Source organism: Nasonia vitripennis, assembly GCF_009193385.2.
Source record: "Nasonia vitripennis strain AsymCx chromosome 1 unlocalized genomic scaffold, Nvit_psr_1.1 chr1_random0015, whole genome shotgun sequence".
NCBI lineage: Eukaryota > Metazoa > Arthropoda > Insecta > Hymenoptera > Pteromalidae > Nasonia > Nasonia vitripennis.
The window spans coordinates 206,632-224,389 of NW_022279604.1; the positions used below are offsets into that span (position 1 = coordinate 206,632).

The following is a 17,758-nucleotide window of genomic DNA, read 5'->3' on the forward strand; positions in this document are numbered from 1 at the left end:
AGTCCATTATTGTTTTTTTTTTCAAAGTATTTACAGGAATCAGATCAATCATTGGTTGTTTTTCCGAAGTAACCTCTGGAACGTCTAGAAACGGGATTAAGGAATATATTTTATTGCCAAAACAAATTATTAACAAAGCCAAGTCCCAGTTGAGATGGTACTAGCGCATACAAAGCTCATTTGGAATGAACTCGTGCCGTTATTATGTCGAGCATAAAATCTAAAAACCACAGACTTATCAACTTATTTTTTGGCGCATCCTTGCTTTAAAGCAACGTCCAACGACATTTTTGTATGGAAAAGGCCTATTTGAAGTTATATAATCCATATAGTTGTTTTTAATTTACACGAAAAGAGTACATTTGGTAGATAGATTATAAGATTTCGACCTAGTTCACCCAGTCGATAAAAGCTGACTTTGATAATATGGATTGTAAAAATTACATTTCAGAGATTTATGATTTATAATGAGAAATATATTCTCGCATATATATAAGACAAAGGTATAACTTGCATACAGCCTAACACACAGGAATCATTAAATTATTGCAAACGCTTCTAAAAATTATCTAATGATTGTTTCTACAAAGTTGTTCCAATAAACCTCTTCTTAACATAAAAAATCATTGACGAAAAAAATAACTCGCAGGTTAGGCTGAACTTATTTTTCTTTATTAAAGAGTACATATATATGTACAGATAATGTTAATAACAAATATTTGTCAATAACTATATTTGAAATTTGTTGGAGGACAACCTTTAACACCAAGACCTTTAATTGCATAAAGACTTCCAGAGTTTGGCTTACTTTTTTTCTCTTCAGCAGTCATACCAACATGTGCAGTAGTTACATATAATGTATCAAACTGAGGATCCCCGAACGCGACACTGGTAATCCTGTCAACTGGTAATTCGACCTTTCGCAATAGCTTACCATTTTTTGGATCTATTTGAATTACCTGCAAAGTAAAGTTTTATTATTGATCAGATCGACATTTCGAAACTTGCTCATATGTATACAACTTGAATAATGAAATTTAATTAAATTACGATGAATGAAAAACGTACTCTAATGATTATTTTAAATTAGTATTCACAACTTTTTCAAACAATTTTTTCTAGTATTAATAAATAGAAAACTTCGATAATAGTACGAAAATGTAATTTAACCTTGTGTGAACGTTTGTGAAAATGCCAAAATCAAATATTCTTGCACATATGTATATCAAACGGCATGTGCCCATGCTTTTATCGTTTATGCTACATTTATCGTTTTATGAATTTTATTCAAACAATATGGTTTATTATAAAATCAATAATTGCTGGTTCAGATAAATAAATTAAATTTCAATATTGCATACGATTACGAAGAATTAGATTTTTTTAATTTTTGCATAAATAATTAATTTAAACTTACAGCGCCTCCATTAAACAAAGCAACCCATAGATTACCATCAGCATCTATCGTCATTCCGTCAGGTAATCCATTAATATTGTTTTTCTTCAAATCGAAAATAACTCTCTTATTATCTAAAATTTAGAAAATGGAATAAAGTTCACATAAGAGGCATCTATAAGTATAATTGTTAGATCAACGCAAATATTCACTTATTGCTCCGTCTTTGTGATTATAATCGTAAGCCCAAATTTGATACGACATTGAATCAATATAGTACATAACATCGTTTTGTAAACTCCAGGCCAATCCGTTACTAATGGAAACTGGAGAAATAATCTTCCTTAAATTCAGATCTTGATCCACTGCATAAAAAGTGCCGCGGTCGGGTTCAATAGCATCATTTACTTCTAGCGCCATTGTGCCTAAAAATAAAATTTCCAATGATGAATAATTAAAATTATTTTCAAAATATGCGATTAATCAGATATTGGTAAAAAACAAACCCAGCCAAAAGCGACCAGCGGGATCACATTTCCCATCATTTATTCTTGTGTCCGTGCGGTCAGTATCTAAAGATAAAAGCTTTTTGACCGGAGGACTAGTTGTATCATTTTCTCCGTCCCAAGTTACCAAAACTACGTCTCTGCCGCATCCTACAACTAGTTTATCCGTAGTACCCTCCACTGGAATAACGACACCGACTGGCCCATCCTCTGAAAAAATGGACACACGCGGTATTAATCAAAAATATCAATCATATCATAGAGGACATATTTATAAATCGCAAGTTGTTTGTCTATAGTAATTTATTGACATGAGACATGGAAATCCAAGCGAGTATTTGAAGAGAAGAAATGGGTATTATGATGAAACTGTTACATAAAAATGGAAAAAATGTGACTTTCATATAATAATACAGTGAGCTTTGTTGTAGTTGGAACATTTTTTAATACTTTTATCACATTTTATCGGTTCGTTTGCATCATTATTGTAACACTCGATCCATGTTAACATATTACTTAAAGCAAAAATCTAATTTTAATTATTATACCCTATAGATTCATAATCTTTTGAAAAAAGTGTTATCAAATTGTATGCAAGTGTTACGGAAGTTTTAATAGTTATATTATTCAACAGGTACAGAAAGTCTGCACTTTCAAAACGAGTTTTAAAAATGTAATCTTTATGCACGCGTTACATACCATGTTTTATACCACGAGAGCCGAAAATTCACATTAAAGATATGATTTTGATGTTAGAGTGGTGTAAAAAAAATTATTTTTAGGTGTCATAAATCGCAGATCATACATTCCCTTCGTAATTTTATACATTTTTAGTAAAATTGGTAGTGGTAAACCACCTGACTCACACACAAAGGGTCGTGGGTTCGAATCTCATCATCGTGATCTGATTTTTTCAGATTCGATAAAAAACGTTCGTCACCGTCTTTGAGAAGGGTCTTGGTTTGATAAGCCTACCCAGGAAACTTTCGAAAGCTAGAATTCATGCTAAATCCTTCTCCAACCCTGACCAGGCTAGTTTGCTGCGGCCCAAAGAGTTTAGCCTTGGCTTGGTAGCGCAAATAAGATCATTTTCAAGCTTTAGTCAGGGTCGGGACAGGGTGTCTGGCTGCTAGACACTTTCACTCTAAACTTGCGAACGCACAATTTTGTTCTTAAATGTTTTCTCATTTGTTTTTCCATTCTCGCACTTTCTGAAATGATTGTCATAGCACGGTGTGGCTAAAATCCGCTTTTAAGTCACGCCAATCTGCGACTAAAGTAGTGCTTTCTTGCGCCGTGTTTATCGCTCTCGCTACGCTCGTGCGCTAACCTCACAGTGCAAAAAAGACTATAGTTATTTAGACACAGATAAGCGTGACTTGCGGTTTTTAGCAGTCTGTGCTGTACAATTTTATGCGATACGTGTGACTTAAATGGTTCAGTCTTGCACGGCGCTTAGCTCCTGTGTAAGACTAAATGTAACTAAAATGTACTATAATCTTATAGTTCATAAAAAAGGTTACAATGACTGCATAATTGTTCAAATAATTAAACAGGAATAAATCATAAAGTTATAATCGTGATCTGTTGAGCATATGGCTACACGTACATCCAATAAGCTTTACACGTCTGGCCAATTAAGCCTGGCCAGGCACCCCTTGGGCAGGCCCTAATGTAACGTAAGGGAAGCCGTAGGACTTTTTACTCGGGAACTTTCGAGTTCGGAAAGGCCACTCATTTATTTTTATTTATTTTCTCGCGTAAAAAACAAGCGAAAATATAGCATTTTCTTGAAATTGTAACTCACTCAAATAAGCGGATGTGATATTTCCAGTGACAGGATCTAGTCTCAAAATTTTTTGAGCATTTATATCTACGTAATACAATTTATTGGTTTTAACATCCCAATGAGGACCTTCGCCAAGTTCAATAGCTGGAGCAACTTTTTCCACCTTTACTGACATCTTCGATCGTCTAAAAAATAAGTAAAAGCAATATAAATGTTGTGTAAGCATAATGTAAATAATTAAACTGATCAGTTTAAACTTTTAATTGTGGAATTCGCATGCAATGGAAATATCATGAATTATTCGTAAATTTAAATGCTTATTTTTTATAATACACATGAAGTATTGTGAAAGAAGAAAAGCGTATAGCGTACGCACTTCTAAGCTGTGATGTTAGCAAGGCAGTAGTTCTGTTAAGACTGGTCGGTTTCTTGCCAATGACACAGACACAGGCAGTATTGTGCGTGCACGCGTGCCGGATAAGACATTAATTTGAATCAACGCCAGCTCTGTTTGCTTCTGAGCATGCCAGATAAACTGCAAGGGACGCCTTGGCGATACTAGAACTATATAATATTCTTCACATTGACTTTTATATTATAATAACAAGCGATAAACGATTATCTTTAGATAATAGTATTAAAGTGTATATGTTTCTTTCGAAGGCTGCGTGATAGTTAGAGGTAAGTTAACAATAATAGTTGCAAATTATTTTTTCCGCGCAGTCAGTATAAATGTTTGTTATTGAAATTCAGCAATTTGATCAATACTTAATAAAAAATATACCATTATTTAATAATAGCTTCGACGTAAATAAAATATATATAATACGCGATATATGACAATTTTGTGGAAAATAAAAAGATTCGACAAGCAGACAGCGAAAACCATTATAAACTTCAGCTTGGTCGATCCACGCATTTCTCTGAAATATCTCTCACGAATTTCGCTGGAATGAGAAGTCATCGAATCCTCTACGTATCAAACATTGATACCTTCAAGGTTATTTAAAAATCCGAGTACATTGTTGAAATATCTTTTACTATCAAGGTTTTTCAATCATATCGCACAAAAAAATATGCCGTGACAATTTAAAGAAAAAAGTGTAGCGTTATAAACATGCAAACACACACGCACACAAACGCGCGTAAATAAGCTTGAATAAGCTTATTGCAAAGCGTTACAGTACATAATATGGAGCAATAAATATCTGAACAAAAATTATTTTACGCGTCACTCATAGCGATAAGAGCAGATATTTCAATATAATCAAGTACCTGCATCAACAACAAAAAAATTAGTGATATCCATTATCGAATAAAACTTGTGCACTACTACACCTTCATGAATTTTATACATAATATTTATAATGCATGCGTTACAAAATTTTCCAAGAGCTGCTTTGCCGGTTAATTTGATAAAACAGTTATATTTTATTGATATGATTGATGTAAATGTAAGTTTTATTAAAAGATCCAAAAACTTTGTCTGAGAAATTTCGCGTTTGCACGGAAAAAAATGGTTGGTTGTGATAACCAAGTACTTGGTTGGGATAACTAAATTGTTTGGAAAAATACGCACCAACTATTTTGTTGGTATCATTTACCAAGTGGACTTGTTAAGAAAAATTGGTAACCATAACCAACTGTACGGTTGTATTTTGTGTAGTCGCGAGACGACAAACACTACTTAATCTTGGTTATCTTAATCAACACGGAAAAAATGGTTGGTAACGGTAACAAACCGCTTGGCAAAATACGCACCAACTATTTCTTTGGTTAACCGTACCAATAACTTGATAAATGTTACCAAAAAAGCAGGTAACTTACCAATTATTTTATTATACTTACCAAGTTACTTGGTAAGGTTAACAAATAGTTGGTGCGTATTTTGCCAAGCGGTTTGTTACTGTTACCAACCATTTTCTTCCGTAAAGGAGTAGATTTCCTAGTATAATACAATTGATATTTCTGAAAAAATATTTCTCCCTCACTGGGGATCGAACTCGGGTCCTTCAGGTCCAAAGGCGGAGACTCTGTCGTCGCGCTAGTGATGCAGTTGGTAAATAAGAAAACTTTTGAAAATATAAGCTGCAACTCGAATTTCAACCAATATCTTGGTAATTACAACAAAAATGTTGGTTAAACGACTATAACAACAGTGATGTACCAGAAAAATTGTCCTTACCAAGTAAATTGGTTAGTAACCTATAAAGTTGACTTTTTCATTGTAAAAAAATCGGCTTGGTTAAATTAACAAAGCAGTTAGTTCACATAACCGATTTTTGATTAACCAATTATCACTTGGTTACCGCAACTAACCATTTTCTCTGTGTGGCTTTATATCTTACATTATATTATAGAATCGGATGGAATTGGATTTCTAAGGCAATAATTGTATCATGTGAGAAAAAAGAACAATTATATATTAAAATGAAAAAGGAACCAAATAATGATAAAATAAAACTAGAATATAAAAACTACGTAAAGCATCTTGATAAAGTGATTGATGAGGCAAAAATGAATTATGAAAGAAAACTATTTAAGAAGAACATGAGCAATTCAAAAGAACTTTGGAAATACATAAAAAATAAAATGGGAAATAATTTGCGAACTGAAAATACTATAAGTAAAATTGAAATAAGTAATGATAATATAATAGATAACCCAGTTCAAATTGCTAATAACATGAATTCCTATTTTTGTAAAATTGGACAAAACTTCCCTGGTAGAATCGGTAACCCATTTAATTGAACGATCAAACAAACTTACTTGTAAGTGAAGTTCGATCGCAATTATATGAAGAAGCCTCGTTCGAAGAGATTACATATGTAGTACGCCTTCCGTGCCGCCAAAGGTCACTACGTTTAGAGTAAAGGACGAAAAACGGAACCCGAAGGGGCTCGGTGTTCCCGCTCATTTCTCCAAGTCTCATATTTTCAAAGAAGATATTTAAAATTGCAATTATTATGGGTGGGAAAAGAAAAGGAAATTTTAATTTCTTACAGGGTGGGGTTGTAATCTCTTCGAACGAGGCTTCTTCATATAATTGCGATCGAACTTCACTTACAGGTAAGTTCGTTTGATCGTTCAATTATATTTCATTCGCCTCGTTCTCGAGATTACATATGTAGTTGTTTAAAGACAATGGCAATTTTAAATATGTATCGCATCACATCATTAATATTCAAAGAACTTTATTAACCAATGGAACATAAATAATGAACAGTTTTATCACTTAGAACTATTAATAATTGCTTCAGCAAATTCGTAATTATTAGACTGTATTGGTCTGTTATAGAACTTAGCGAAGGTTTGCGAGCTTTCGGACCAACCTGCTGTCCTTCTAATCGTCGCTAAATCAACTCCCTTAAGAGCCGCTGCAGACGTGGCAGCGTGTCTCGTAGAATGTCCCGAAAAGACTGACGTGTCTATTCCGCTCTTTGACAAAACACTTTTTACCCATCTACTGATCGATTGAGATCCTACCGGACTATGTGGTTTCCTTAATGCTAAAAATAATTTATTAGACTTTTCCCTTAAACTACTAGTTGCGTTTAAATAAGTAGATAAAACCGTCGCTACACATAGAGTAGGTCGGTCATTAAACTTCGGTAGTACTAATAATGGCTAATATCTGTTTGGACCTGAAATCTTAATTATGTCCGGAATTTTGATCTCTATGCCTCTATTCGTAAACGTAATGTTATTAATCTCAATAGATGCTAACGTCTGTGCTCTATGCGCAGTAGTTAAAGCTAACAATGTAACTGCTAACAATGTAAAGCTTTCTAGTGGATGTAACTTACTCAAGTAAGATAATACTACCGCAATATCCCAAGTCTGATTGTACTTGGGCTTCGTAGGTTTACACCTAAAGACTCCTTTCATAAATCGCGAGACCACTAAATCCTCACCTATTTTATTATCCGAAATTAGTGAAATCGCTGATCTGTATGCATTTAATGTACCATATGACGCCTTCTCATTGAAACATCTTGTTAAAAAACTAATGACTCTATTCCTTGTAGGATTATAAAAATCACAGCGGTCTTCTTCACAGAATAGCCACCATGCTTTTAGGGCCGATTCGTACTGCTTTTTGGTGCTAGCTGCTAAAGACGATAAAACAATGTCTAATGCTGATGCAGGGACGTCTTTCTTTAGGAAAGCTTTCTTGATACTCTCGCTGCTATCAAACGCAAGTGGCTTGCTTGTGGATGAGTGAACGACCTACAGGGAGACAGTAAAAGATCACTTCTCGGTTCAAATACAATTGGTGTATCAGTCATTAACTCTAGTAATAATGGATACCACGTCTGACTAGGCCAACAAGGCACTATAACTATACCTGAGCTCTATCTCTCTTTATTTTAACAAGCATTTTTAAGATTAAATTAAACGGTGGAAACGCGTAGAATTTAAGATCTGTCCAGTTTACCGTAAACGCATCTACACTTAAAGCTCCTTGAGATGGCATCCAGGAGAAAAATCTTATACATTTGGCATTGTTTTCCGACGCAAAGAGATCTATTTCCGGAATACCAAACCTTTGTGTGACAATATTATAAGCTATTCCGTTTATCTCCCACTCAGTGTCACTGTCTTTTAACCTGGATAAAAAATCAGCGTCCTTGTTATCCTCAGAAGATATGTAAGATGCCAGTAAAAAGATTTTTCTCTTCTCTGCCCATTGCCAAATTTCCCTAGATAGATTGTTGTATACCGAGAAACGAACACCACCCATTTTATTTATATAAGACAGAGCCGTGGTATTATCAATTCTTAAAAGTATTTGACAGTCATAAAATTCATTCCCTAATGCAAATAAGCTTAATTTTACAGCGAGTAATTCCTTATAATTGATACGGTACCTCCTCTGCATATCATCCCAAAATCCATAGACTCTATTCCGACCATCTGAACCACCCCATCCTGTATTCGATGCATCCGTAAAAATTTCTGCTGCAAAATCAGTCGTCTTAATACAATTCATAGCACCCGGTAAATTATCTAACCACCATTCGAGATCTGGTCTAATGGACCTTGGCAATGACATCCTCTTCTCATAACAATCATTGTTAAGTCGTAATGCCACTCTTTTTTCTTTTTCCAAGATCTTAGTATATAAAAAACCGTATTGTACCCCCGGACAAGCTGAAACTAATTTTCCTATTAATTCAGCGAACTCCTTAATAGAACAAGATTTCTTTTTTAAAAAGGATGTTATAAATTGTATCAGTCTCTCTCTCTCTCTCTCTCTCTCTCTCTCTCTCTCTCTCTCTCTCTCTCTCTCTCTCTCTCTCTCTCTCTCTCTCTCTCTCTCTTCTCAGTCGTTAATTCTACTGCATATTTCTTAGAGTCTAACATGAAGCCTAAGTACTGGCATCTTGTTGACGGAATTAGACAACTTTTCTTATAATTTATTAAAAAACCTAATTTTTCTAAAATTAAAATTGTTTCATTAACATTTTTACTACAACTTTCATAGTCTTTCCCAATACATAGAATATCGTCCAGATAAATTACCGACATGAAACCCCTCGATCTTAGATAGTTTACTACCGGCTTCAAAAGCTTTGTATAGATGTATGGCCAAACAAAGGCCAAATGGCAAACACGTAAATTGATAAAGTGAACTTAAAAATTCAAATCTCAAATATTTCCGATACGACTTGTGAATTGGCACCAAATAAAAGGCATCTTGTAAATCAAGCTTACACATGAAGTAACCCGGGAACAATAATTTTGAAGCTGTTCGAATGTCCTCAATCTTAAAGTGATTATTACTAATAAATTCATTCAAGTCTTTTAAATTCAAAATTAACCGGTCGGATCCGTCAGCTTTAGGAATTAGAAAATAACTGGATAGGAATTGGTGTTTTCTCGGCATACAACGTTCGACTGCACCCTTCTTAGACAATTTTTCAATTGCTTCCTTACACCTATTAATCTCCCCTTGTGATTCAAACTTTACCTTTGGACATCGTCCTTGAACTACTTTAGTACAAAACTTTAATTTATAGCCCTCAATACAACCTAATATAAACTTGTCTGAAGTGATTTCTTTCCAACTCTCTAAAAAATATTTCAGCCTGTCTGCGTTGACACCTACTTCTATCTGAATCTCGACTGGTTCCTTCCTCTGTTGTTGTTGTACCCTTGAAATTGGCCCTTCTGGTTGAATCCCTGATAGGGGCCTCTGTTGCTGTTGTTGTATCCTTGATATGGAGCTCTGTTGTTGAATGGTTGCTTTGTCCGGAAAGTCAGTCGTTGTCTGTTTTGGCCTTGATATTGGTATCCTTGATTTGAATAGCCTGCTTGGTTGGAAAACGGCTTCTTTCCTGGCAGGCTTACGCAGTTTAAAGCTGGCTTAAATGGCTTCTTAATGGAACTGGCTACTTTTTCTATCGTTTGAGCTTGCTTGAACTTCTCAGATAGATCTCCGCCGAAAAGGAACTCTTCTGGCTTGGTGTCCTCTAGGACGCCTTTGGAGTCTTTATCTAGTCCAGCAATAATAAAAGCCGCTCTTGATTTGTTTTGACTATTCATCATTTCCACAATTAACTTCCCTACGTCGTGTAGTTTCTCCATCATCTCAACCCTATCAATACTCTCTTTCTCTTCTATCAAAGCTGTCATGACTGACCCTATTGCTGTTAAGGCAGAGCCCGCCAACTCTTGTCGTTTGCACATGTGAGAATCTCTAGATTTCGAATGACTCGGTAATTTTCGCAGAATTTCTAGATTGAGTTTTGGTACATTTAAGCCCTCTGGGTTGTTATATCTTACTAATAAATTCTCCTTATCGTCTTTATCGATACCATTCTGAAACCAATATTTCCATCTATTATGAATACTAGAGTGCAATCTTATCTCCAGAGCTTTAGAAGCCTGAGGATCGTCCCCTACAACTTCAGCCAATTCCGCATCAATTTCAGCTTCATTTTCTACATTGGCAGCTAATCCTTCTGCCTCCTTCTGTTTCTTGGCCGACTCTTTCTTTTTTGCCTCATCTTCTATTTCTGAAAATTATCGAAATAGACTAATATACTCTCTTTGTCTAACCATTTGAATATATGTGCTCTAAAAATATGGCCGCCTAACGGACCAGATCTATCAAGTGACAACAAGTACAGCGAGCAGCAACACGAGCGTCATCTGCACGAGTGTAGAAATCTCCGCCGGTATGCATGCACCCATATATATGTATATGAGCGGCGAACGACATGAGGCGAGACAAAGGAACTGTGGCCTGTATTCGAGCTTTTTAAGCTTTAAGCTTTTGTCTAAGCGTCGTGCGAGCGCTTATTTTTGCGGTTTGTGTATGTCATGTTATGCAAGCAAGATCCATATACACAAACCGAAAACCCCGTCCTGCGAGCGGGCAAAAGGAAAACTTCCTCTTTCTCCTTACGTCAACTCTTTCTCTAGTCCGTCGTGCGAGCGGACCATCTAAGGTTACTTTCCTATTCAATTTCCTGAATCAGACTCCTCCGTTGACGATGGTACTCCCCTGGGACTCCCTTCGCCTGACCCGGACTTTCCATCCTCCGTCGATGCCTCGTCGCTCGCTTGTTTGTCCGCATCCCTTGAGTTCGATTCTAACCTTGCTTTCTTTATATTAACCATGTCAAGATTGTCCCAAATGAAATCGCGTAATCCTTCAACTACCTCTGATAATTCTTTTATCTTTACCGCCTTCTCTCTACCTCTCTTACCCATCTTACTTCTCAACTCGTAACCAGGTAGAAAAAACGTGTTACCTCCAGCGCACTACGAAAGAATATGAGACTTGGAGAAATGAGCGGGAACACCGAGCCCCTTCGGGTTCCGTTTTTCGTCCTTTACTCTAAACGTAGTGACCTCTGGCAGCACGGAAGGCGTATTACATATGTAATCTCGAGAACGAGGCGAATGAAATATAATGGCCAGTTCTTGGAATGGAATCTAAGAACTAGGCAGTTTTCTTTGTCATTTCTTAGGCAGAATGTAACGCTTTTTCTCCAACTTAATGGGCAGTTCTTGGATTCAATCTGCTTACCTTGTTCTTAAGTACAAACTGCCCATTATAGTTGGTCGAGTAACACAGCTGGGTTACACGTGTTTATCACAGTTTGAGGTTAGAAATGGAAAATGGTATCTAGCAGGCTTGGATTCGAGTTTTTAGTTCAAAGGAAAGTATAGAATAATGTTTTGCATCAGAAAAAATTCTGTCTGACCGGAGACTTGAACCCACACCCTGCACGAGGCCAAATAAGTACTGCCGTGCGCCTTAGCCGACTGAGCCACGCAGACGTTGTTCCACACAAGCCCTACGAGCTTCGCCATATGTTTGAATTATTCAAATTATTCAGCTTACGCCTAAATATTAATAATTTTGTATTTTACATCCGAAAAATTAATTGATTTATTGATATTTTCATGAAATATAATTCTCAGCCATAAAAAATGCCCAAGATATCACTACTTTTAGGAAATTTAAAATGTCCAGTTTTTTCACATTTTACTTAGCCAGTTTTTGCCTTTACAGCTATTTTAAATGGGTGATTCTCTACCAGGGTTAAGTGATAAAATAATAAACCCACAGGGTAAACATTTAAAATTGCCACCTATTAACACACACTCTATATTTATAGAACCGACTAGTAATTAAAAGATACTCCAAATAATTGAAAATATGAAATTAAAGAAGGGGGATTGATAATATTACAACCAAATCCCTGAAAACAATATCATATATTATTGTTAATGCACTGTCTCAAATTTTTAACTTATATCTTGAAAAATCTGTATGGCTCTAAAAACAACAGAAGTGGTTCCAATCTATAAATCTGGCGCTAAAACTAAAATATCAAACTATAGACCGATATCGTTAATATCTAATCTAGCTAAAATTTGTGAGAAAATTATCTATGCAAGACTTCACTCATTCTTTGATAAATATAAAATATTAGCACAGAATCAATTTGGTTTCATGAAAAATAAAGGCACTAAAGATGCGCTTAGCTATATAATGAATCTACTGTATAGCAAATTAGATAAAAGTAAACCAACAGCCATTACTTTCCTTGATCTGGCAAAAGCTTTTGACACTGTTAATCATTCGATTCCGTCTGATAAATTATATAATTATGGTGTCCAAGGGGAAGCCCATGAACTAATATCAAGCTACCTAAACAATAGAAGGCAAAAAGTAAGGATAGGAACGACTGAAAGTTGTTATGAAAGTATAACTACGGGTGTACCTCAAGGCCCTATTTTGGGACTACTCCTGTTCATTATTTTTGTCAATGACTTATTAACTGATCAGAACGAAAGTAATATCTCATACGCTGATGATACAGCTATTATTGCAACTGGTGACACTTGGGAGAAGGTTGAAAGTAAAATGAATAAGTACTTAGAGAATATAACTACTTGGCTGGAACTTAATAAATTATCTTTGAATGTAACAAAAACTATATATATATATATATATATATATATATATATATAAAACATTTGGTAATTATAAAGATAGTGTTCCAGTTGATCTGGATATTTATATACAGGGTAATAGATTAAGCAGGGTCGAATCGTGTAAATATCTGGGTATTATATTTGATTATAATTTAAGATAGGATAAACATATTGAGTATCTAATAAAGAAAACCAGATATATAATATATATATATATATATATATAATGTATAAAATGTCGAAATATATGCAAACCGATACTCAAAATGATATATTATGCATTCTTCCATAGCATCATAAGCTATGGAAACATAGCATGGGGTGGTGCTTATAAAAATAAGCTCGACCTACTACAAAGGGCACAGAAAAGTATTTTAAAACTTGTAAACAAGAATAAATTCGATGAAGAAAATCCTTTGAATGTGAAACAAATTTTTGCATATGAGTGCGTAATATACCACTATGTTGACCTCAAGAAATTATATGTAATGTCTAGCAGTGTAACTAGAAACAAACCGCCTAAGAGCTCTAAAGCAGTTAGTGATAAAAATAACTACATAAGAGCGATACAAGTATACAATTGTCTTTCAAAGAACAAAATTAATCTTAAAGTCCTAGATATTAGCAAAAAATATAATAAGAACAGAATTAAAAAATGGATTAAGACAAATATATTATAGAATTAATAGTACATTACAAGCAATATTTCAATAATTGAATTATAATCTGTTATGGTTTTGGGTTTTGTTAAAATTGTTAATTCTGTTCAAGATTTTTTGAAGATCTTGGAATCTAGTTTTAAGTAGTTCTTAAGTAGTTTTAAGTAGTTTGTATCATACTGGACCTATGTACAGGTAGCTGTGTCTACCTCTATCGGATGTTTTAGCTGCCTCGGATATATCAAGTACGTCCGAAGGTTAGCAAACATGAATTACCTGTATTAGTCAATACTCATGTATTACTTGTATTACTCTGGTAAATAAATGAATAAAATAAATATATAAATGGAAATAATTATTGTATATGTTATCGAAGAGTATACAGAAAGGAAAGATAAAAAAGCTTATCAACAATAAAGATACTAATTAAATTATACACCAGAATCAATAAGGTTAAAGTAAGTTTAAGTATAGTACACCAAAGAATTCTTACTTTTGACTGCAAAAAACTTGATGGAGAAATGGGCACCACAATATAAATAGAGTAGAGAAGATGCTCCCAGTATGGAACTACTTATAGCGAATTTGACTAGAAATTTCTATTACGGTCATATAAATTGCTCAAACTGGAGGTTTTGCTTGCTGTTATAAGGGCTTATAAGGGCAAAATAACCAAATGGGAAGCCAAACCGTAGAAACTAATTTTTTTGGATATCGAAAAAGCGTCGCCCAGTATGGAACGCCATTGATATTTACAATAATTACGATACATTCTGACGTTCTTATACGTTCATGCAAAATAAATGAGCTTCTAAAATTTCCTCAAAATCTATCCATACACTGGGCATTTTACTTTAGTAAAAAATCCTCTTGAGAAAGATGTGTTTAAGTATGTGAATCCCCACGCGCGCGCGCGCGCGCGTGTGTTAATATATGCACACCTAGATACAAAGATACAGCTCAACATAATCGACATCCGACGTTTTTGAGCTCCAAGTATTTTTTTATTACTAGGAAATATAAGTCTGCTCCTCGCACTCTAATCATGTCATCACTAGATGCTGAGCACTAACAGCAAGCAAATCATGCAGGTTGTGCGATTTTCATCGGTTAATCAAAAGTTATAGTCAAATTCGCTAAGTAGTTTCATACTGGGCGCATTTCTCCTCTACCATGCCATATTATGGTAAAACCTGCTACAGCCGTGGTAAAAAAATTGATCCTATTTCTGGGAAGAATTTCTGGTCAAAATTTGTCTAAATAAAGTACTTTTAGAAATTCGTTTCAGAGTATTTCGAGTAATTTCAGATAAACCTTATTTTAACACGCGTTGGCTAGAATCCGGCATAGAAATAGGGCCAATTTTTCACCAAATTATTTTATTTTTGATTTTAATTTTATATTTTACCAAAATGTGTGAAACTGTGTCATACTGTGTCAAATTGTGCAACAATGTACCAAACTGTGCAATATTATGCTAAACTGTACCAAAACTTAAACAGAACGAAAAAAACAATATTTTTATTTTGAATAATTAGAATTGTACCACTCTGTGCCAGGCTGTGCCATAACTATGCCAAGCTGTGCCAATCCGTGTCAAATTATTAGCAAGTGTTCGAATGGGTATGTGGCACAGTGTGGCACAGCTTGGAACAATCTTGTACAGTTTCGGCAATGTACGGCACAGTATGGCACAATTTCCATTTTCACTAAGACAGCGTATAACCAGTCATTTTTTCTGTGCATTGTCTCCTGCTTGCGCTATCCAAATTCTTTTCTTTCTATAAGTTCGTAATACATGTACTACTACATATATAATTTTATAGCACTGCGTGGCATAAATCCGCATTTATGTCACGCCTACACTGAGAAAAACGTTACAATAAAGATTAAAATAACTTGAATAAAAATTACTATAATCTTGAGTAATGGCGGGACATACTCGCTCTATGAGATATTTTCATATAAGTTTATTTTTTTTAATATTCCTCGGTCATAAAAATTGTTAGACGTGTATTAAAAATTGCTACATTATATAGTAAAAATCATTTTGAGAATTCCTCCGGGTATCAGAATTTGAGATTGTGTGTCTTTATGCTAGTTTATGTTAGTTTATGTTAGTTTATGCAGTAATTAGACCCTGGTAGAAATGTTCAGTAGTTTATTAGCAGTCACTGCCCAGTTCAGATTGAACTGGCCAGTGCATTCAGCAGTGACTCGCCAGTCGCTGTGCCTATTTCGTCAGATTTTTGACACAGTCACTGGCCAAGGACTGGGGAATCAGACTTGAAAATAGAACTAATAACAATTGTGCGTTTCTTACTATTTTTAGCATTGGAAATTAATAAAAATGACTTAGAATCAAAAGAAATAATCAAAAATATGTTTTTTGACAATTTTTCAATGTCAACTTTTAGTATAAAAGGTATGTGTCAAAAGGGTCAACCTAACCCTACCGATGCATACACTCATATATGAAAGTATGTACAAGTATGCAGTACTGACTGACTTTGTGTTGTGTAAGTGCAAGTACTGTGTAAAAAGTGTCATCGATGTGCTCAAAGTCACCAACGATGAAGTTTGAACAGATATTTCAACCTCATCAGTATGCGAGCCAGTTTCTGTCAATGTCCAAATACTATCATTATCATGCTAAATCCATGATATCAAAGTTGGATGTCTGTTCTTTTGTGTGAAGACTTGTTAAATTATTAAAAAACTGACTGTCATGTCAGTTTTTACTTGACTGTCTTGGTTCGGCTTTTCACCTCGAACCTTATGACTTTGGCGTCAAAAAATACAGGTGGGCTCATACATGAAAGTCGAATTCATATCAGCTAGAATGAATTCAACTCAATATATTGTTTGAACATGCCAATACAAATTAAGTTGCAAAATTTTAGCCCTCTAGGTATGATAGTTTTCAAATGAGAGTGGAAATTATTTTCTACCAGGGGAGTTCATAATCTTTTTTTTTTTTTTTTTGTTTATCTAATATTATAAACTTATAATATATTATTCGCTGGTATTATTTATTGATTTCCGTTAAATTATTATTAATGTTAACTTATAAGTAAAGGTGATCAATATATCAGATCTGAAATTCGGTACATAACAGTTCTGTTTAGGTAAGTGGTCAGCGCGCTCGACTCCCATCTCAGAGGTCCAGGTTTGATTCCCGTCGCCGCAAATAAATGTCTTTCTTTCATTTCTTTCTTTCACTATATTGTATTAAATAAAATAACAATAATATAATAATAACATCCAAAAATGGTGTAAAATGGATAAACCAAGAAAAAAATTAATTTTTTAAAAATTTCATCTCAGCATAAAAATTACTATATTATATAGTAATTTTTATAACAGTGCAAGTATGTCCCGCTATTACTTAAGATTATAGCAATTTTTATTCAAATTTTTTAAATTTTTATTGCATCGTTTTTCTCAGTGTATGAGTGGCATAAGTAGTCCTTTATTGCACCGTGCATATCGCCCTCACTATAAAATTATATATAAGTACATGTATTACGAACTTATAGAAAGAAAAGAATTTGGATAGCGCAAGCAGGAGATAATGCACAGAAAAAAAGACTGATTATACGCTGTCTTAGTGGAAATGGAAATTGTGCCATACTGTGCCGTACATTGCCGAAACTGTACAAGATTGTTCCAAGCTGTGCCACACTGTGCTACATACCTACCAATTCGAACACTTGCGCGGGGCTAATAATTTGGCACGGATTGACACAGCTTGGCAAAGTTATGGCACAGCCTGGCACAGAGTGGTACAACTCTAATTATTCAAAATAAAAATATTGGTTGTTTCGTTCTGTTTAAATTTTGGTACAGTTTAGCATAATATTGCACAGTTTGGTACATTGTTGCATAATTTGGCACGGTGCGATATAGTTTGGCACAATTTGACACAGTATGGAACAGTTTCACACAT

The 17,758-nt window shown here is 34.6% G+C and overlaps 1 protein-coding gene across 13 annotated transcripts in view; it reads right to left on the minus strand.

Moving 5' to 3' along the window:
• Positions 1 to 650: 650 nt before the first annotated feature.
• Positions 651 to 17,758, minus strand: part of LOC100113493 (regucalcin) — a 50,792-nt gene continuing 33,684 nt past the window's right edge. For 8 of the 13 annotated variants that reach the window (XM_032601464.1, XM_032601463.1, XM_032601460.1 and 5 more), the window contains 5 exons: positions 3,710 to 3,876; positions 1,903 to 2,112; positions 1,609 to 1,821; positions 1,418 to 1,530; positions 651 to 959 (listed from right to left, as the gene is read on the minus strand). In XM_032601464.1, coding sequence (XP_032457355.1) covers positions 723 to 959; positions 1,418 to 1,530; positions 1,609 to 1,821; positions 1,903 to 2,112; positions 3,710 to 3,866 — 930 coding nt within the window. In that variant the 5' untranslated portion in view covers positions 3,867 to 3,876 and the 3' untranslated portion in view covers positions 651 to 722. Of the gene's footprint in view, positions 960 to 1,417; positions 1,531 to 1,608; positions 1,822 to 1,902; positions 2,113 to 3,709; positions 3,877 to 4,024; positions 4,256 to 17,758 lie in introns of those variants that run through there. The other 5 variants (XM_001599884.4, XM_032601459.1, XM_032601458.1 and 2 more) reach the window with 3 other exon arrangements.